The sequence below is a fragment of the Chelon labrosus genome, assembly GCF_963514085.1.
Source record: "Chelon labrosus genome assembly, chromosome: 15".
Classification (NCBI taxonomy): Eukaryota; Metazoa; Chordata; class Actinopteri; order Mugiliformes; family Mugilidae; genus Chelon; species Chelon labrosus.
This window is the reverse complement of record NC_140348.1, coordinates 15,689,039-15,710,217: the sequence shown is the minus strand read 5'-3', so window position 1 is coordinate 15,710,217 and position 21,179 is coordinate 15,689,039. Positions and strand designations below refer to the sequence as shown.

Here is a 21,179-nt window from a genome sequence, read left to right as displayed (position 1 = left end):
CAGCGTGCGTGAAAGTGTACGACACCCGAGGGTTAAATACATATAGGCTACGGGGTCTGTTGAAAATTAGATAATGCTGCCTGATGACTTATTTCCGAAGTCCGCGTAAGTAAACAGAGAGAAGTGGCGCTGCAGAGGAAAGACGAACCAGTGAAATGACATGCGGTTCAGCTCTATCATTTTCTTTGCACCAGTTTTGGTGGATTGGTGTTGACATGAGCTTTCAAGAGAAAACAAAGACAACAAAGGCAACCAGATGCTATTGGATTATGCTGCATTCTGTATTAGCACCGTGTTTGTTTTTCATTAGGATTCTTTGCAGAGCCTATATTTAGTCCGAAAAAAGAGATGGAGTTAGAAAGCGAGACTTTTCTGCTGGGTTTATGTGCGAGAGTATTCCTAAAGCAGCCTGTCTATTCTTCTCTCTATAAAAGCAGCAGTTTTCTTCTTCCCCACTCGTCAGCCCTCCTCCCGCCGAGCTCCATCCAGCTCTCTCCTCCTCGTTGTCTCATCTCTACCACAAAGGGACTAGAGAAACACCTTACTCGCTCTGCGTGTTCTATATTTGTGCGTCGGCGCACGATAATTTGTGTGAAACGCGAATTTTAGACTTTAAGACTGTGTTTTGACCCAGGGAAGATAATGGTAATCAAGATGATGATAGTGATGGTGTCTGGCTCGCTTGTCCGCACCGCACCGACAGCCGCGCGGAGGTGCACAGCGCAGGCGGGAGAGAGAAAGTGAAGGGAGACACGGCTAGGAGGCATGTTTGCCATTTATTTTAGCGAGGTTGGGAAGGTGTGGAGAGAAAACGATGGATGGGGGCCGACGTGAGGGTGAGAAGGGAGGCGCGGATACTCTTGGCCGCACACAGGAACACTCAGTCACTCTCTCCGGGCCACACAAGTACACACACACACACACACACACACGTAGATGGCTGTGTTTTGGCAAAAGCCCAAAGGCCCCGCAGCGTCGATCTATACTTCTTCTCACCTCATTCTCTTTATGTTATCCCCCACTCTTAACACATTCTCTCTGTATTCATCTGGCTGACACTGTGGGTTTGTTGTCTTTTAACTCAACCAAAGACATGTCTACACATAAATGAAGCATGTCAACACAGTTTGGGGTTTTGTTTTTTTTCCCCATTTTCCGCTTTTCATTTCTTATCACCGAGGACATATCTCAAAAAATGCTCAAAAATGGCCTCAACTGATGAAACTTCCTCTGACTCTTCCTCTCCACCCTTTTTGCCTTTTTCTTTGTGTCTTTTAGCGGGCTGCATAAGCTGTAGCTGCAGGGACAGAGGCATCTCTAACCACCTCCCTTCCCCTAGCTGCTCCTGTCACGTCGCCGCTTTTGAGTCCAATTCGAGTCTTTTAGTCAAATCGCACGAGCTAATGGGAAAAAAATAAGTTAATTACTGCATTCAAGTCTCTGAGTGCTGCCAGCTGACATAACATCTGAACATTTCACTTTCAAATCTGTGTTTGAAGTGTGTGTTGTTTTTTTTTGATGCAACCTAATTAGATCTAATTAATTATAAATTCAGGGTTCGTCGCCATGCGGTGCCCTCCTGTTTCCGTCCTCTTTGGTTTTTGGCGTTCTGTTGTTTTATCATGACAAAGTCTTCAATCAAATCCAGACTTAGTCAAGTTCTCATTTTTTGCAAAAAACATCTGAATTGATTTGAGCACCAATCCTCCGCTCTGCAGCTCCTGCGTTTTCTTTTTCCAAATCACATTTTGATTTCAGGAAAGTTTTCTGCTACTGTATCATTACGGTGGCTTATCACATATTTTTGTGTTCCACTGACACACAAGGAACTGAACTGAACCCGTAACCTTCATAAATCAAAGTGGATGCTATAAAGATTTAAACAAAGTGTGTACATAAACACTTTGCGCCTGCTTGGTTTGTTTATTTGGATGCATTGCTCCCTTATTTGCAGTCGTTTGCTGGTACATTTCCAGGTCCGGCAAGGCCCACAGTTTTGTGCATGTGGGTGTTTACGTGTGTGTCTACTTGTGGGTTTTCACCGAGCAGGGAGGAAGAAAGTAGTTAGCATTTAGTGGCAGCGCACTGCCATTCTTTTAACAGCTCTCACACACCTCATTAACTCTCTTAATGAGTAAGTAATCAGACACGTTCCCCCTTTTTCTGTCTTTTTCTCCCCCTTTTAAATGGAAGAACAAAATTAAGAGCATTTGCCAAGGGTAAACATTTTCTTATCGTGCAATCGAGTCAAGAAATCAAGAAAACAAACACTCTATTTTAGATGCACTTATAGTGAAATAAGCGCACTTACACTGGGATATATACACAGAAGCACTAAAGCGGCACATTTCTTTTAGTATCAGCAGTAATTCACTTACTCGTACTTCACCATGGAAGTAAGATTAAGATTTTTGGGGGTATGGGTTTTAAAACAAAGCACCATCACTGGATATAAATCTCTATAAATGCAATGAAAGATGGATTGAAGTGATGAAATAAGGGGAAAAGACTGTGAAACTAGCAACAGGAAAGCTCTGGTCCTCTTCCAATACTTGGAATAAGGTTTCATTAAACCTTATTCCAAGTTAAAAACTTCTATTCAGCACTTTCCGGTCATTTTCTTTGCTTTTAGGAAATAAAATAGTTATAAATTGATCCAGATCTCTTCTTGTTAACATTAGTATGCCACATTTGCTTGCACTTTTATACTTAATTACATGACAGTCATGCCAGCTGGATTTCCCAAATCCAAACTGCTGTGTATAAATTCCCAGTAGTATTATTTATTCGGTTCATGGAGTATTTTCAGGAAGAGTTCTTGCCTAAGTTTGCCTTTAAAATTGTAAGGAAAACATCTTAATCTGAATCGCTGATACAAGTTATTTTTGAGGGGGAATTTCAAAGAGAGAAAGACTGAGAAAGAAAGCAGAAACGGCTAACCGGTAGCCGTGAAGGGTGTCACTGAAGGAGAAGCTGCATTGCAAAGCGTGCACTTCCACAAAAGTATTTAAATAGCAGCGCTTGTTTCCCGTCAGTGAAACCTTTAAAACCAAAGCATCAGAGAATCAGATCTTCCCAAATGATTTATGATCCCGCGTGTCAACCGCTCAACCACCCGTCAGCACAATGGAGGGGGCTCAAAGGAGGAGGAGGTTATGAAATATTCCGGATATGAAAGAGGCAATTGTTTGTGCTCACATGTGTGCACATGCGTGAATGTGTCCGTGTGCATGTTTTCATTTGCGCATTAGAAGTTGTATGTTGCTAACGAGCCCGGAGCTTTGAGGGTTTTAACCAGGCGCGCTGTCTCTCCCTCAGGTGGCTGAGTTGTTGCTGCATCCTGAGAAACTCCTTTCACTGTCAGAAAAAACAGATTAAAGGATTTCTGTGGTGGGATCAACATTATGCAGCTATAGCAGGTATATGTGTCATGCACTAGAAAGTTGTGTACAGTATTAGTGCAACGTTCTGAGATATAGATCAGAGGTTAATGATGTGAATCAGACAGGAACCAGACATTACCTTCAGTGTGCGGCTAATCTCCAGACCAGGCGCCTTGAGCTATGTCTGATAACGTTGCTAATTATCCCAGATATAGACTCTGCGGGGATTCTTGTAAACAGGCATATCAGGAGCTAAGTTCATTGTCAGAGCACTTTACACTGATTAAACAATACCATTGTTTGAGGTCTTTTATAAGTGAAACCTTAAAAAGCCTGACCGCAGCGCATTGGGGGCTGCAGTTCATGCGGCGAGGACACACCTGAAAACATGTGTGTTGCCTCATCATTAGGGCAACAATGGGAATGAACTGTGAGCAAAGTCACCTAAAGAGAGGCAGGCTACATTAATGAACTAACTGCCCACTTGCAGGGTATGTAGTGCATTAAGGTAAATCTATACCAGGTCGAGGCTGTTTGAACACTGGCAAAGCCACACTCACTCTCGCCCGTTCATTGGTTCACACACCTGTAATGAAAAAGAAAGGACTTGTAGGCATGCTGAGTGCAGGAAATAAGGAAACGAAAAGCTGCCGGCCTGACATCATTACAGCACTCTGTGAGATGTATGGAGGCCTGGACTGGAAGCAGAGGCCGGAGGCCGCAGCCCTGCCTCGGGATATTCTTCATAGTGTTGTTATGAGTGCATGGAAGGAGTCTGGGCAGTGGTGAGTGCTGCGAGGCTCTGATGGTTTCCATGAATCCTTTCACCCTGACCAGACCTGTGCAAGCGAAATAAGGTCTGGAGGTTACGACCTCGGGTCCCACTTCTGATGTTTAACTGTATGCTCTCTGCTCCTGCAATTCTTCATAATCTGAAAGTCTGATGTGATATACAGAGTCAAATTTAGACCGCACTGGACAGGCAGTCTTGTTCCTCAAGGAAACAAATGACAAAAAATGGAAGGAAAGAAAGTTTTTTTTTTCTATATGATTATCCCTTACTTTCGTTTCTTCACGCTCCATGCTCACCAGTTTGGTTGCTAACTATGTCTGGGCTGCTGCACAAGTGATGCACTGTTGTGGTATTTGCTGAGGGGCTGTAACATTAGATTTACTGTCGTGACTCAGTGCTGGAGACCATGGTGGCCAGTTACCCTATTTGTGGTGACTGTTCTCACATAATCATGTCTGTTTTTGAAGGCATCTGTGCTTCCATGGAAATCAGCTTCCAAACTAATCAGAAATGTCAAATATCTCTGAGCCAACACAGTCAGGGCCTCGCTTAGAAAATACCACTGAGGGGCAACCACAGACTATGTAAAATACAGCATGGTCTTCCACAGAAATGTCCTGTTTGCCATTTTAAGAATGTGTAAATGCAGAAATGTGGCATTGCTAAATTTAATGTCGCCCTGGCTGCTGAAGAAGTCGAACCCGTTGATAAATCCTTAAAAGACACTGAAGACTGCAGACTCCAAAACCATGACCACTGTGATTATTCTGTTAAATGTGACAGAGGACAGAAAGAACCAGGCGGAGGGAGGGAGGCAATATAACTAAATGAGAGAAGATATTCTGGCGTGATAGATAGCATCATTTAGGGTTGTCGTGGGGCTCTTTGTGGGCACTCATTGTCCCAGAACAAACCTACATTTTAAAAATGACCTCCCACGATCTCGGTAATCCAATCAAACAGCACCATAAGTGCGAGTGCGTAGATCACTGCAGTCAATCGTGTTATAGCGTGCTAACAGGATTATGGGGGTTTTAGTGTGCGGATTCCACCGTACAGCTTTCATTTTACTACTTACACACAAAGCATTGTATTCATATCATCTGCGTTTTCTTGCATTCCAGCTTCTCCAGCCTGTCTGTCTTCCTCTCCTTGCACCTATTACCAAAGCCTCTTGCACGCAGACAGCGTCGTCCCGGCAAAGAATTTGTTTTGTAACCCCGGAGCGAACACACACATGCAGCCGCACAGAGAAATAACATCTTCCCAGAATTCTGGGGGGAGAAATCATTACTCTTCACTTTGGCTTCTTCATATGTGTTAGAACGTTTGTTGCAGAAAGGTGAGGACAAGGTGAGATGACTAATTGGTAATTAGACAGAGTGTTGGGCCGGGCAAACCAAAGGCATTCCTCTTGCATGGAGCCACTTTGATAAGAGGCACAAATATAGCCACGGTGCCAGACTGACTCAGCTTTCAACTCTGCACTCAGGCTTCGCTTTTGCCAAGAGAACAACAAAGGAGCTGGATGGAGCACAACTGCTCTGGCTCCCGTGTTCCCTAGTTGGGAGACATGAAGCCAGTTTGATGTTTGGGATATGATCCTGCAAAATATGGCAGATTATTGTTGTGTAATTGCCTAAATTGTCTGCTTACTGTGTCGCTCCATACCTCAGTGGAAGCAGATGTTACGCGGATCTGCCGAGGAAATCTAGCTCAAAAAAGCTCAGATGATAAAATTAGAACGTGCCACCAGTTGGAATATTTATGTTCTCTTTGAACACAAGCCAGCGATGTGTGCGTTTCATTTTGCACATCTGTGTGCTTGCACTTCACATTTTTGTGTGTTCAGAATACCAGTCGTAAAAAGATAGAGATAAAGTTAAGATAATTGGACTGCCTTATTTATTAGTTCAGCCAAGATATAAAAGTGCTCGTTTTATGGCCATTCCTATGCAGTGTCATTGTCATGCTAATCCGCAACCATCTTTTAATGCGACTGTAAACACGGGCCAAGACCCAACAAGTTATAGACTGCCAAGCGTTGCAGCTTGAACTCAATATTTCATCACGTGAAATCAAACACACAAATTCCATTTTTAATTGTGGTTTATTTGCAGTGGCCTGCCTGCAGAGTGCTCTTTTAATTTCCGCTGTACCGTAAAGACACAACCACCCATTCATTAGACAGATTGCGCAACACGACTGCTGTGGTGGCTCCCCTCTGTTGTATCCCGCTGAAACAATGTCTGTGCAATGTTCATTCCGAGGAAAGCTCTGGAAAGGATGACCCGGAGGGGACGCAGTGTGAGACTACGTGTCGGTCTAGTCTTTGGGAACTCGTTTCAGCGTCAGCCCGTGGGGTTTTAGTGTTGTGCGCATCACGGGATTGCGTGCTGTGGTGTGCATGAACATTAAATAAGTAGGAGTCATCAAAGTCTTGTGCAGAATAGTTGTGTTGTGAAGTTCTCTAGATTCTGGTGTTGTGCTTTAGCCTTTCTGCGGGTGACCATAAGTGCTCTGTTTACATCTGTCCAAGCTGTGGGAGCCCTCCGTGCATGTGCAGGAGTCTCTGGCAGCACTATAGAGCGCGTAATGTGTGTGCAAAACCTTTCTGGATCAGGTTAGCTCATCATTTTAACAACAGACAAAAGACTCTGCTAATTAAGACTACGGCAGCTTGTGTTTCACTCTCCTCCCCTCCCCTCCCCTCCCCTCCGCTCTCTCTCGTGCTTTTACTTTCCACACATGCTCTTTACAAACGCCTAATTTGGAAGCACCGGTAATCGCCGGACACACACACAACCTAATATGAAAAGATAATGTTCTTTGTGCCACAGGGTGCTAATGAATCCACTCTACGGGATCACTGAGGACCACTCATTGGTCACTGCCCTGCTGCCTGTTTGTTTCGTCTGTGTGCGGGCAGCGAGCTGGGCGCCTCACACCAGAGCACGGTCGAGACAAATTACAGCATGAGTGAACACTGAATAATGTGAGCTCTAAAAAAATAACCGCACCATTGTGTGTAGCCTTCCCCATGCAGTACCACACCTCAGGATGTTGGCACACATCGGAGAGAGAAAAAAATATTGCCCTTAAGTTACCGTTCTGCACCGATGAGTGTGGTAAAAGAGGGAGTGACAGTGAATGGATTGGGAATTCTGCTGGTTGAAAAGCAAAATTGAACTGAAAGGAAGAAATTGTTGAAACACGTTGATGTTGCTTCCGAGAAAGAGCTGCGTAGTTCATGTGTCCCACTGAACCAAAACAAACCAAACCGGTGCATCCTTTGGGATAACATGTATGTAACCAGTGCTTTTTTACTGTCTCCACAGAGATCTGAGTGAGAACTTCATCCAGTCCATCCCCAGAAAAGCATTTAGAGGAGCTACGGACATCAAAAACCTGTGAGTACCTCACACATGGACACAGCCCTACAGTTAACAGTTGTCTTCATATTCTATTCTATTGAAAGTGAGCAAAAAACAAACAGAAAATGCACATCAGAAGTTTCCAGAGCCTACAGTGATGTCTTGCTAAGGATTGTCTTAGCTGTTCAGTCTGGTTAATATCACAGGAGTCCAAGAAAAACATTTTAGAAGCAAAAAAGGACTGATCACTCTTGTTATTGATGTTAAGTCAATGAAGAGATCAACAGTATCTGAAACCAAAACCTTCAGAAGATGGTTCTGCAAGCACAACTCGTTAACATTTTGTATCTGGTCAAGTTATTGGCCCTTGGTCAGAGTCAACATGTATGCATATCATACATGTTCAGTGGACCCTGTGTGATGGAGTAAGCCAGTGCACGCAGGCAACTCCCCAAAGATGCCTTGTAGCAACAGTGATTTACGTCCTCGCCAGTGTTTATGCACGTTCACACGCCGACTTTAGATTTACGAGGTGTATCGATGCAGATGAACAATCAGCAAAGTCCCCGTTTGCTACTCTTGGGGTTACATGAGCTGACACGACTAAACCAGTTTCGATTTACTATAGTCCATCAGTGTACTACTTACTGTATCGATGATTACAACCACCCTACAGGGAGACAGAAACATTGTGTGCGTGTCTTGTGTAACAAACCATCTCTCTCTCTTGTGTGTGTGTGATCTGCAGCCAGCTGGATAAAAACCACATCAGCTGCATTGAGGATGGAGCCTTCAGAGCTCTGAGAGGCTTGGAAGTGCTGTAAGTATCTGAAGTGGTGCTATTCACCCAGCCCAACGCTGTGTTATTCCATTAAGGCACTTAGTTAAATTAAGACATTGTTTTACCCCGCTGATAACCACAACTGATGTACACACATAGCGCAGGCCTTTGTTATTGCATCAAAATACCCCCTGTGGGCCTCATGAGGGGGGCAGCATCCCGGAGACCAAGCTCCATTAAGTCACAGTTGACAGCAGCGTTTCCCCGCCATCACATTAACACCCCCTCCACCCACCCAGTACCGCACCTCCATCTACTCACCATCCAGCCTTGGGCAGGGCCATCTGACAAGGGGGGCTCCTGCCATCCTGTTTCAAAAATCAAGTTAGCATTCCACGCCGCGCGCACTGGCGACCACGCCGCGACGCAGCTTCTGAACGTTCAATTAATCATCTCTTGTCAAAAATCATAATCACAGGCCTCCATTAGAGCTGAAACAATGTAGACTAACAGTGCAGGCTGGGGGACAAAGCCACTTTGACAGCCTTGTTATTTTGATAGTGAAAGACTGTCGTGCATATGTGTTTGTGGGGGGTTTAGGGGGCGTTGAGACCAAAAAAAAAAAAAACATTAAAGGCTGCTTTCATGGCGTGGATGAATTGATGTAGTGATTGGGTTGTCACAATGGTGTAAGAGGGGATAGGGGGTTGTTTTGATGGGGTCTGTATGTAGAGGTTTTATGGGGGAGGAGGACAGCTTGCGCTAAAAGGGGGAGCAGGTTGAAATACGGTAAAGGGTTATTAGGCTGATTGAAATGACCTGATTCTCCTGCTGCAGCTGATGCCCCGGGTTCGATGGAGGTGTGTGCGTATCGTATGTTTCTAGCGCGGAGTGGAGGCTCTCGCGATCGGCTCCGCGTGCTCATACGTGTGTGCGTATTTGCACGACTGTATGTGTACGTGGGAGGTGCGAGGGCTTCCCATCTGTGTGGAATGAGGTGTTATATTCCCAGCGGGAGACGAGAATAGAGAGAGGGGATTGACTTAAAGAGGTGGGACGGTAGACGACCGGTGCAGCAAAACTGTTTTTGAAGTGAAAATTTACAAACGACTCTCCAATCTTTGCACTGACAATGTGACTTTTCGCACTTTTCTTTTTCGCAGAACGCTGAATAACAACAACATCAGCAGCATCCCCGTCTCCAGCTTCAACCACATGCCCAAACTGCGAACTTTGTAAGTCCTGACTATCCTGATCCCCAGTGCTCTTTACCTATTCTTTAAAATATAACTATTTCCACCCCCTATGCAGGCAAAGTAAAGAAAGGGCTGAACTCAATGGGAGTAGACAGGTTCTGTCATTCCAGGCAGTGTTGGGAGGCAGCCATAACCACTGAGTACCACAGAGGGGTCTGTAGCCGTGCCAGGGCCCATTATCTCCTCCATCTAAAGACAACAACTGGCCCAGATAGACACAAATAGCAACAGAACCCTATTGTGTATTGTGCATTGTATGTGATTACTAAATCTGAAATTATGCACGAATTAAAACAATTATGCCTGCTGAAACTCCGAGCCGTGACTCCGCTGCTCTTGTGGTGACATTTTGGGCTCCCTCGCTCCCAGTGGGGTTATATTATATAGCTTTTCTGTTTGCGCACACACTGTGTGCCTGTGTACGTGGGTTTGCAAGTTAGCATACATGCTCCAGAGGTGCACCGCACCACGGCGAGAGTTATTCTGGACCGGCACAGCATTGCAGGAATGCAGTGTTTGGAGTGCTGGGTTTTAAGAACAGCCCTCTTTAGTCTTCCTCTTTTTTAGAATGTGCCATTTACAATCATCCATGGAGCATATCATTTAGGGTGTTTGGCCACAGGGAATGAATGTGATGAGCTGCAGGAAAGAATAGACACTTTTTGTGCTATTTGCGTCTTCAGCTGGGGGTATTTTAGACGACAAAAATAAAATCTATTTCGATGCGTCTTTCTCATCTAACAGCCGTCTGCACTCCAACAATCTCAACTGCGACTGTCATCTGGCCTGGTTGGCCCAGTGGCTCAGACAGAGGCCTACAATCGGTCTGTTCACCCAGTGTACCAGCCCTACTGAGCTCAGAGGACTCAACGTCGCAGAGGTGCAGAAACATGAATTCAGCTGCTCAGGTAAGATGTTCTTAAACTTTAGAAGAGCTATGCTACGAAAACAGTGCATTTTAAAGTGGTCTTTTGCATGCACAGTTGACGAGGAAGTTTCACACTATCTCAACAAGGGATGAAATTCGTCTTTTTGTTGTACATGTGTACTTTAATCAGCTCATTCGCGTCAAAATCTCCCTGTCGCCGGTTGTACGTATTCTCTGCTCCCACTGAGTTGCTGTGTATGTGTGTATTCACCTGGCAGCCACCTGACACCTCCTCTGCCCAGAGGCAACCCCATGGCTACCCCCTGGCCTGTGTTGAATGCGTATCCAGCTTTTCGGAGCTGGCACAGTGGCACTGGGAAAATGCCCGCCGTATATTTAAAACACACAGCCGGAGCAAAGGCAGCCCCCGCTGACAGTAGAACCCCTCTCTGCAGTCGTAATTATTTATGGCCTCTCACGTCTTCGCACAAGGATTATTTGGTGGCTTTGAAGTCACTGTTTCTCCACTGCTTGTGTGTGTGTGTATGTGTGTGCGAAATAGAGAGAGAGAGCATGTGCATATGGGCGTGTCATGGCGTGCACTGGGGTTATCATATCCGGACAATGGAAAAACAGCATGAGAACCTCCACTCCCCACAAGGCCATCTCGCTCGCAACACCAGCTGCAAGGGGTGTTTGTGTCTACGTTTGTGTGCGCTCGTGGGCGTGTGTGTGTGTGTGTACCTCTCCCTGTGTTTCTCTCTCTCCATGGGTTGTGATTTTTACGCGGCCATACGGCGTGACAGCACAGATCATTAGCTATTCATCGCCCAGGGAAAGACACTCAAAGCGTGGGAGTGTAAGGATTCCAGATAGAAACGGGGAGCAGGGGGGTGTCAGGGCAGCTTTGGTTTCTGGTAGGATAAACACACAGAAAGTTCAAGATTTTGCATGATAAACTTCCATCGTGTGAGAATTTTAAAGGCTTGCAGGCCGACACTGATCATTCTCAGTGATTTTTTTTCTTTTTAAAAGCAAACAAGAAACACGACCATAAAATCTACTGCTATTTATTTCGTGTGTGAGTACACAGTCATGCATTCACGCAAACACAAACTCCCAGTTTGAGAGGATGAGTGACCAGAAGTTGAACTCCCAGTGAAGGACTCATTAGGGACTCGCACGCTGGCACACACACACACACACACACATACGCACACATTTTTTTTCTCTTTTCTCGTATTTTTGATGTTTTGCACTATGTGGTTGTGCATGTATTTAGTTTGCGCTGTGACCAGGCCAGGCCACCTGCGGGGGATTTGGGAGCGGGGTGGCGCTGTGCTGAAAGAGAGGAAGAAGAGGGAGAGAGGGAGAAGAAAGGCACGTTGCTGTTGTTGTCGAGGCGAAGGAGAACGAAAATGGGGTCCAGCGTGTTATTCATTGATGAAAAACATGATGAAACTCTGCAGCGCTCTGGCATCGTGATTCACTCACTGTCGCTCCAAGTGTTCGGCTGGAAAGCATCGCTGCACTGTAAAGTTTTGGCAGTAATGAGCGGGGCAACACATGTAGTTATTTTTCCAGGCCATCGTTTGTCGTCAGCCCCCTTTAAAAATCCCATTAAAGTTAAACAATCCAAAATCTAGGGCTCATTATTTGCTCTCTTTTTAAAAAGCATTTTTTTTGTTTTATTCTGACTGTTCATATTTAATGCTTAAAAAAATAAGAATAAAGAAAAGCTGGTGAAAAGTGATTTTTTTTTAAAAATAACACTTGCAGAGCAAGCGCTTTAACTTTTTAATTACTTGGAGGGACGCTGGTGCATGACCAGCAGCTCATTATCTTTCCATGAACAGATGCAGTTTCTGAGCTATGACCACAAAGTGAGTGTGTGTGTTTTAGCTTGTTCACAAGAAAATACATGTTTTTAAGGATTGAATGAAAATCTACCTTTGGAGAAAATAACCACCCTTACACTATTTTCCTCCTCAGATTTACTGTAGTTCGTCTCAGTGGCCTCTGCTGTGTATTTATCGAGCGAAACCTTTACATGTTTGCTCCCCTTGTCCATTTACAGCCGAGGTAACCGAACGTTAAAAGCTGCTTGTGCTAATTTGAGGTTACATGACAGAAAATTTATGAATATTACGCTGAATTACTGCACCCGAGGAATACTAAATGAAGCAAAAATATTATGTTTGAAATGAGCGATTAGTAATAAATTGCCACTGGGCTGAATAAAACACTTCACTTGTAGTGGGGGAACATGGGAGAAGTGGCAGTGTAAGGAAAGGGAAAATGGGAAAGAGGCAAATGCGAAGAAGCCAGTGATAATATTTTGAAATGTTGGGAGAAATGAGATGTAGTGAGGTTAAATGTATGTGAGCAAATGGACAAAAGGTAATGGGTTTCAGTGGCAGAGGGGCTGGTAATGTGGATACGAGAAGGTGTGAGAAAGGACCGAGCGAGCCAGTGGAGGAGGGGGAAATTGAAAAAGCGAAGGCAAATGAAGAGAAAATGGCACGCGAATAGAGCGGCAGACGGATGGGAAGAGATAACTTGGGGGGGGGGGGGACGGCACTTGAAGAACAGGGGAGGAGTGAACATCAAACAGCTTCACCTCAAGTATACCTGTCAGAGAGCTGTCACTGTTAAGGCCGCTCCAGCTGTGCTCTGCACTCTCCCCGATCCCAGGCCTGTCAAATATGCCATGTTAGATCAGAAGGGAGTTTTTCTCTGCCCTACACCTGATCCCAGATCTGTCAAACCTCTGCCATCCCAGATCACACGGCCTCAGATCACGTGAGCCGCGCCAATACTGATTCACGCTCTTGACGCTTTTTTTGCAGTATGATTCCATCCCTGCAGGTAATTGATTGACCAGATTTACTTTTTTACTAAACGGTCCAAGAGCTACAGCCAGTAATTTAATGGTAAACCACAATGTTTCTTTCTGTTTTTGGGGGACTGGAGTTTTGAGCACTGGGCTTTCTCTGTCACTGACTTCCACCATCACTCACTCTGTCTCCCTCTCCCCGAATCTCTGCCACCCCCATCACTCTCTCGCCAATATTTTTTTACACAAGCTGAGCGATAGACAGGAAGGTAATTAAATATTCATGGTTTGAGCATTAGTAATGCTGTGTAAATGAGGCCATTTAAAAGTCTGTTTTATTCATTTTATCTGGGTTAGGCTTACTTACACACATTTTGTACACACACACACACACACACACACACACACAACGAACACGCTTTACTGTGCAGTGCACGCGCCCGCTCTTCACCGCACCGTTGACAGTGCCGTAGCTATTTGAACAGGTATCTAGAGACGGCGTGATGGGCTGTGTGCTCTGTATGCAAATTAAAAAGTTGAAGTGTTTTAGAACAAATGGAAGTGAGGAGGTGGGGGTTGCAAAGCTGAATGTGCAGAATGACATCAATTCCACCCAGAGAACGCAGACTCAGGAGAAAAATTTGCAGAGAGATCAATGGGTGTTATTGGGAGGCCTTCAATTGCCACTGCGACTCTATTATTCAAACCTTTTGTTCTGCTCTGTACTGTGGCACTCCTTTGATAGATAACCCAGTTTCTTGCCCATTGATTCTCAAGGATATGCAGCTTATATGTTTCATTTCTTTTTCTCAATGTCGAAGAAACCTTGGCAGTGTGTGTGTGTTCATTTGCAATTCGGTTTATGGAGCACAAAGGGGCCGATGACATGAGCAGCAGCGGAAAAGATTTTGAGCTCCACTTGAGAGCGAGAGCTGCTCCGTGTCAAAGCACAAATCCTTCGGCAAACAATCTCATCCAACAAGTCCACATGTGCTCGCACACCTGTAGGAGCTCCACTTTCCCGTCCCTTCGTCATATGAGAACCTCCTCGTTCACCACTTTTTCTCCCTTCTGCTTTTCTCCTCAGGACACCAGGAGTCCTCCAGTCTGCAGCCGTGCAGCGTCGGCGGAGGCTCTTGCCCGGCCATGTGTACCTGCAGCAACAACATCGTCGACTGCAGGGGGAAAGGTCTGACCGCCATCCCGGCCAACCTGCCCGACAGCATGGCAGAAATGTGAGCACAGCGCCTGGTTTCCTATAGTCGATCCAATCCACCTTAAAACATGTTCTCAGGGCTCGTTTTAGTATACGTGCACAGTGATACAGAATGACAAGCAGAAAATCCTTTATGTATTCTGGCTTATTTATTAAACCTCCTCCTAGTCAGAGATGAAACATGGTCCCACTGGGTCACATTTTTCATTCGACATGTACGTGTTCGGTCATGGAGGAGTTTAACGTGGCTCAGAAGATTCAAGCATTCTTGTTTTATGTACTTACCCTGGTTGCTTTTTTGTAATATGCATCAGCTGGCAGGACATTCATCAGTTCGCTGTTGAGAGAGAGAGAGAGAGAGAGAGAGACGCACGCAGACTTGGAGCCGACGTTAAACTGCGACTGCACGCTCTTATCAGCTCAGATGGCTGTGAACCACATGCGAGCGCTTTGCTAACATCCCTCCCTCGGTTTATCAGTCGTCCAACATCTGTCTGGGCATTAACTGTTTACGGCCCACATGCTATCAGCCTACTGTAATTCCTGGGAATGCACGGCTTGACTTTTCAAAGTAGCCCCTTTACCGGCCCTATCGGGGGTTTCATGCAACTGGCGGGAGTCTACGTGAAATGGTACAGCGACACCATGATTTATTCACGGTGCAAAGACGAGAGGATGAAGGGAGAAAGCCAGCGGTCGCATTGCATGTTCTTCGACACAGCAAGTTTCTAGGTCTCCTCCTCCCCGTGGGGGCTGTTTATAAATACCCAGCTACCATGGAAGTCACAGATCCCATGTTCCCCAACAACCCTGACCCATTTCTAAGGTAGTGGTGTGCTGAATTCCCTAATTTGGACATACGGTTCACACTTCTTGTGTGTTCTTGTCTAATTGAATGACCACCCACGAAACACTGAGATATTTTATATCACTTAAAAGGTTTCTGCATTTGGATTGGAAATAATTCACCGTCACTCTCGGTGATGGTCTAGAAACCATAAAACATGGAAAATCCAAGATTTTTATGTTTTTTATGGTTTGTAGAACTCTTCAGGATGCCCTCCAGTTGTAACGCTCCACAAGAGGAATATGGTGGAGCCTGATGTGATCTATGAGCCCAATAACCAGTCAGCAGCACTGATGGGAAAACAGGGAGTCTGCTAAAAGATAGCTCCACCATGCACAGATTTTATAGACAGTGGATACTATCTGCACAGCAGATGAGTAAAGGCATTTTAAAAGGTTCCATGCCCTTCACATCTAATTGGTGCTTAACTGCGTCCTGCTAATAAACTCTACTATGTTCTAATTCATCTTTTACAAGACCCGGGGAGAAACGTTGACTTATATCATGAGCATTCCTGCCCTGTCCTGCCCATCAGAGCCTTACCTTTCGGGTTAAATTCCCACCACACTTTCTCCTCCTATCTTGATATTTTTCTACCCAATATTTCTCTCGCTAAATCCCTGCAGGCGGGTTCACGGAGGCAGACCAGCGGGGGAAAAAAATAAAAAGGCAGGGGGTGGAGGGGCTCAGTAACTTGGTGCAGCAGGTTTGATCTGTGCTTGAAGTTCATTATAAAATCAGTTTCATTTACAGCGAGGCGGGCTGCTGGGTATCAAGGCCAGCCTAATGCCTTGTTAATGAGGCACTCGGAAACTCACACACACACACACACAAACACGCAGACATGCTGCTCTCATTACGTACAAATCGAGAATTGCAACCTCTCTGCCCTGCTCTACCCTAATGAATGCCAGTGTTTATGACTGTGAGGATGTGAGCTGGTTTCTGTACTCTTCTGTTGCGAGACCAGGCCCAGTTAGCCTAAACACTACCACAACAGATTATTATGCACCATAGTCTCTGTCTGCAAAGACTGAACTCCCATAAAAATGTTCCCCCTGCCTTTCATCCACGCCGCTACAGCCCTGCCATCCATTTCTGACTCACGCACGCACTGGATGAATACCCGAAGGCGAAATGTGTTTCCCCTTAATGAAAACCATGCTCAGACCCTAATGAAAAGGATGAAGAACATTGATTGGGCTGACACAAACACCAGCTCACGGACACACATACAAATGTTCAGCCTGACAAATTGGATGGGAACCATTGATTGTCCGTCCACAGGCAACTCTGGGAGATTGTTTCTTTTTTTCTAGCTGCCAATTGGACGGAGGAGCCCCTTTGTTGATTGCAGGGATTAAGTCGCTTGCACATATCGATCTGCGAGGAGACAATGTGAAGGCTAAGAAGTTGTCAGACACCATTGTGTGTGCTTGTGTGTGTCTGTGTGTGTGTCCTTGTCTGGCTCGGGTGTGGTTTTCCTTTATGTCGACTCACATTGGAGTATGTAGGCATGCACATACAGTCCACTGACACTGAAACACATGCAAACAGCATGTAGAGTGCCAGACTGGTTTGGACCAGTCAGACAGACTGGTTGATGAGAGGAGGCGCTAAAGCCACTTGGCCCTGTACTCCGCTGCATGGTGAGGGCAGAGGAACCACAGCGCTGTCACTCCGCTGTAAATCCACAGACACACTGGGACAGGCAAACAAAAACAGACAGAGAGAGCATGTCCACCACAGGAATCTGTGGTCTGGAATCACTGCTATCCTAAGAATGTCAGTCGCGCTCGTCTATCGCTCCATAAATGTAGGCCACTCCTTTGAAGGGGAGCGACTCTTGATTGAAAAATTTGGAAACTCAAAACTGTTAAATGACTGTGGCTAATGTCTAACAAAACATTTACCCCCCAGCCCCCATGAATAGACATAAACACAGCGATGCGGGAGGCTTGTAGTAAATCTTAAATGTCCCTAACAGAATAATTAAATCCTGTGGAAATGGTTCTCTGGCATGGAACCACATACTTAATAAGGTGATGGTTAAATCTATCACTGACCTTCTCTTTGCCAAGAGGTTTCGCAGATTTTTTGAATATTTCTCATTTTCCTGTGGTGCTAGATTCCATTGTAGCCGCTGACCCACCACAGCTTGCACAGCCCCATGCCTCCTGGTCTGCAGCCAGTTCCTCTGCTGGGAGGCTGAATGGTAGAACAACCAGACAGGCCTGCAGCTGGCTCCCTCTGGGCCCTGCTAAGCCTCGGTAAGGACAGTTTTAAAAGCTGTGAACTGACCTGCAGATAAACAGCCCTCTGCCAGCCACACCAGGGACTTGGTCTGGGCCCGAGCTGTGTCCTAAGTAGCAGCCTGAAACACACACATGCATGCCCACACTAATGGGGTTTGGGGATGTCTGTTTCCCTGGGACCATCTGAGACTGATTAGAGTCTGTTACTGTTACTGCACCACATGACCGAGTGTATGTTTGTCTGTGTATTCATTTCTCCCTCTGACAGTTGTTTTATGGGGAGATTTTGTCAGATCCTTTTCTTGTCAACTTCGCTTCAGTTACTCTTAAGCTCACAGGAGAAAAAGTAAACTCAGCGAAGTCATATTTTATCACACTGCAACGGTTTCACTGGACACTTTGCAGACGCCCAGAGGATAGCAGATAATTTCACAAGAAGAAGTGAGATCATTATTGATTTCAGGATCTCATATGAGAACGCGAGTGCTGGAAACTGTAAATGTTAGACCAAGAAGAAATATGAGTTTTAGTCGAAGGCCTTAACACCCTCTCACAAAGCGAGACGGAGCCTTTCCTCCTCAAGTCCTTCTCCACGGCACTTTAGTATTCAGACTGTTTATTGGTTCTGAGGATGTTATGACTCCGACATGCCTGGACCTATTACAGCTGGGGAATAGATCTCCGCTAATATAATCAGGCCAATCACCAGGGGTCAGAGGTGATTACTCAGCTCTGTTACCGTGGACAACTCCATTGTTTAGTTAACTAATGGTATCTCCTATCCTCTCCTCTCCTCTCCTTTCCTAACCTCTCCTCTCTCGTCTTTTCTTCTTTCCAGACGTCTGGAGCAGAATGGGATTAAGTCTGTTCCTCCCGGAGCCTTCTCTCCCTACAAGAAACTGCGTAGGATGTAAGTACAGCAGTACACTCACCTCAGGGCTAAATAATAAAGAGGAGAACAAGAAGTTGAGGGCTGGAAAAAGAAGCGACAGTTGGCGGTCTTCTCATTCCTCTTCCAAGTTGCATGAAGTATTTATTTTGTCTGTGCCTTAAGAACATATTCTTGTTCTCAGGCTTGGGGTGGCATGGAAAGCAGGCGCTCGGATCCTACACGAGCATAATAACAGCTCTCATTTTTCATTGCTCCTCACTGGTATTCCCCTGGCTAGTGCCATGTCCAGCCTGTGTGTGCGTTGCGCCTGCGTGGGCAAACTGCAAACTGCCGACTGGCGCGGTAATGATGGGACAGAGAGTGTGCTGGAATGAAGGCTGAGGCTTCGCTCTCCCTCAGAGAGTGAGCAGTGACAGACCGAGTGGTAATTCACCCGCTGAGCCAGCTGTCCGGTCACCTAGCCAGCACTCACCAGTCGGCCAAACCCATAACTGCAACACCACCGGGCCTGACCGACATAGCAGCGAGGAGATGGAGGAAACGGAAGGTCAGGGAGTTTCTCTGCCCTTCTTGAAGGATTCCTCACTGTTTTATCGTCCAGCTCCAGAGATAGTTTTAAAGTCATCTCAGGTGAAAGCGCAGCAGTAGACGGCTGCTATCTGAATGCAGCTCCAAGGGAATCTCAAGAAACAGTTTTGACTTCAGGCTAAAATAAAATAAATCTAAGTTGTTGACTCGGGCTAGGTATGTTAGAGTAAATGAAACCTTCAAACCAAACAAGCACCATTACTTTTTATTGAATATTAATATAAACTTGTGTGGTTTTCATACAGTATATGGAAAACCAATTCAATAGCAGGTGTTGAATGACAGATTCAACCAATCCAAATATTATTAAATCAGAACAGAAATGAACAAATCAAGCTCTTATTGCAGCTCCACAAACCTCAGACTTACAGGAAATGAATTTGCTTTTAACACATTACACGCAAATACTCTTATTTTGCTGTCATTGCATGCACAAAAAAAGACTGTAACGGTTGTAAAAGGTTTTAAAATTGTAAGATTCAACCTTTGCCCCTATAAAAACGGAGGCAAAATGCATCTAAATAGGTGTTATCCATCTGTTCTTCCAAACAAACATGACCTGCTACTCTTGCTGCTGCCGCTGATTCTGCATTTAGCAGCAACAATGCACGGCCGCATGTCTGTGCTGACCCTCGGTGTGTCTGTTGATCCAGCTGGCCTTGCGCCTTCGCTGCCCGGGCCTGTCCTGCTGCCTAGGTACACAGCGTGTAGACAGCATCTATACATCATGATGAATACAGTTACTCTCCTGCGTCCTCTCTCCCTGCAAGTGTTTAAAAGTCTTTGTCTGGAGTATTATGTATGAAAGATTGTTAAAAATTTGATTATAGGGCAAAATTGGATAAGTCTGTGTGTGTTTGTTTATTTGTGGTCTGCACAATGCGTGCCCCGACCCCTGCGTGTCCTCTTGGCCCAGTAAATGTCAGCCACACACATTCTCTTTCACCTTGTCCCAGTTTGGATGACCTACACATGAACCACCACTTTAGACAGGGATGCAGTAACAGCCCTTGCACACCGACACACACACACACACACACAAGCACATCAGTGTCTGAGTTTGCAGACACACACCAGTGCACACGTTGGCTCCTTTGCTGCGTTTTCATTTCCAGGAAACCTCAGTCCTTTGCAGGAAGACAAATGGGTACTTATTTAACTGTTACCCCCAAATGAGAAAATATCCCTCTTCTTCACCGCATGATGATTTTCCTTCAAAGGTATCCAGTCGACTGGAGTTCAGTCCACATACTCCATTAACTCTCACTCTCCATCTGTCTTCCTCACTTTCTGTCCCACTGTTCCTCATTTACTGTTGCATTTACTCACACAGACCCACACACACATAAACACATATACACACGGGCTTAGTGGTTATCCTGTGGGGAGAGGCCTGCGGATCCTATTAACAACAGCTATGTTCAGAGGCAGTCTACTGTATTTCGCTTTGGAAATTGGCCCCGCACACACACACACACACACAGACACACACCGTAACACAACAGAGGACCGGTTGATAGGCCACAAATAATACCGGCAAATGTTTTGATTGGCTGCAAAGCTCCCTTGAAGGGACGCACAATCAAATATGGGAAAGAGTTGGATCTTCATCCAGCCCATGCAACATTTGCTTTGTCCTCGGTTGCCAGTGACAAGCAGGAGCCTTGCATCTGCCCCGCCTTCCTATACACTGTGTGTCACTTTTCTGTGACAGTGAGGTCAAATCTTCCAGAGCAGGATGCTGGCGTTTGCCCAAAATCTCTTTTGCCTTTATTAATTCTTTGGCCTTCTCCTTCAACGCAGAGACCTGAGCAACAACCAGATCTCCGAGATAGCTCCTGATGCCTTCCAGGGCCTGCGCTCCCTCAACTCCCTGTAAGTAGCCCCCGAGCCAAGTTTGTGCACACATAGCTGTGCGGTTGTCATTTTCTGTGTCTAAATCAAGTCTGTTTTGTGATTTCTCTCAGTGTGCTGTATGGAAATAAGATCACCGATCTGCCCAAGGGGGTGTTTGATGGCCTCTACGCCTTGCAACTGTTGTAAGTGGAACACACACACGCTCTGCTGATACTCTGCAGACATATACTGAA

At 45.6% G+C, this 21,179-nt stretch overlaps 1 protein-coding gene across 1 annotated transcript in view; it reads left to right on the top strand.

Moving 5' to 3' along the window:
• Window positions 1–21,179, top strand: part of slit1a (slit homolog 1a) — an 80,376-nt gene that overhangs the window by 37,821 nt on the left and 21,376 nt on the right. The window contains exons 5-12 of the mRNA XM_084562325.1: window positions 7,515–7,586; window positions 8,299–8,370; window positions 9,495–9,566; window positions 10,332–10,495; window positions 14,379–14,526; window positions 18,448–18,519; window positions 20,893–20,964; window positions 21,057–21,128. Of these exons, the coding sequence (XP_084418451.1) occupies window positions 7,515–7,586; window positions 8,299–8,370; window positions 9,495–9,566; window positions 10,332–10,495; window positions 14,379–14,526; window positions 18,448–18,519; window positions 20,893–20,964; window positions 21,057–21,128 (744 nt within the window). The remainder of the gene's footprint in view (window positions 1–7,514; window positions 7,587–8,298; window positions 8,371–9,494; window positions 9,567–10,331; window positions 10,496–14,378; window positions 14,527–18,447; window positions 18,520–20,892; window positions 20,965–21,056; window positions 21,129–21,179) is intronic.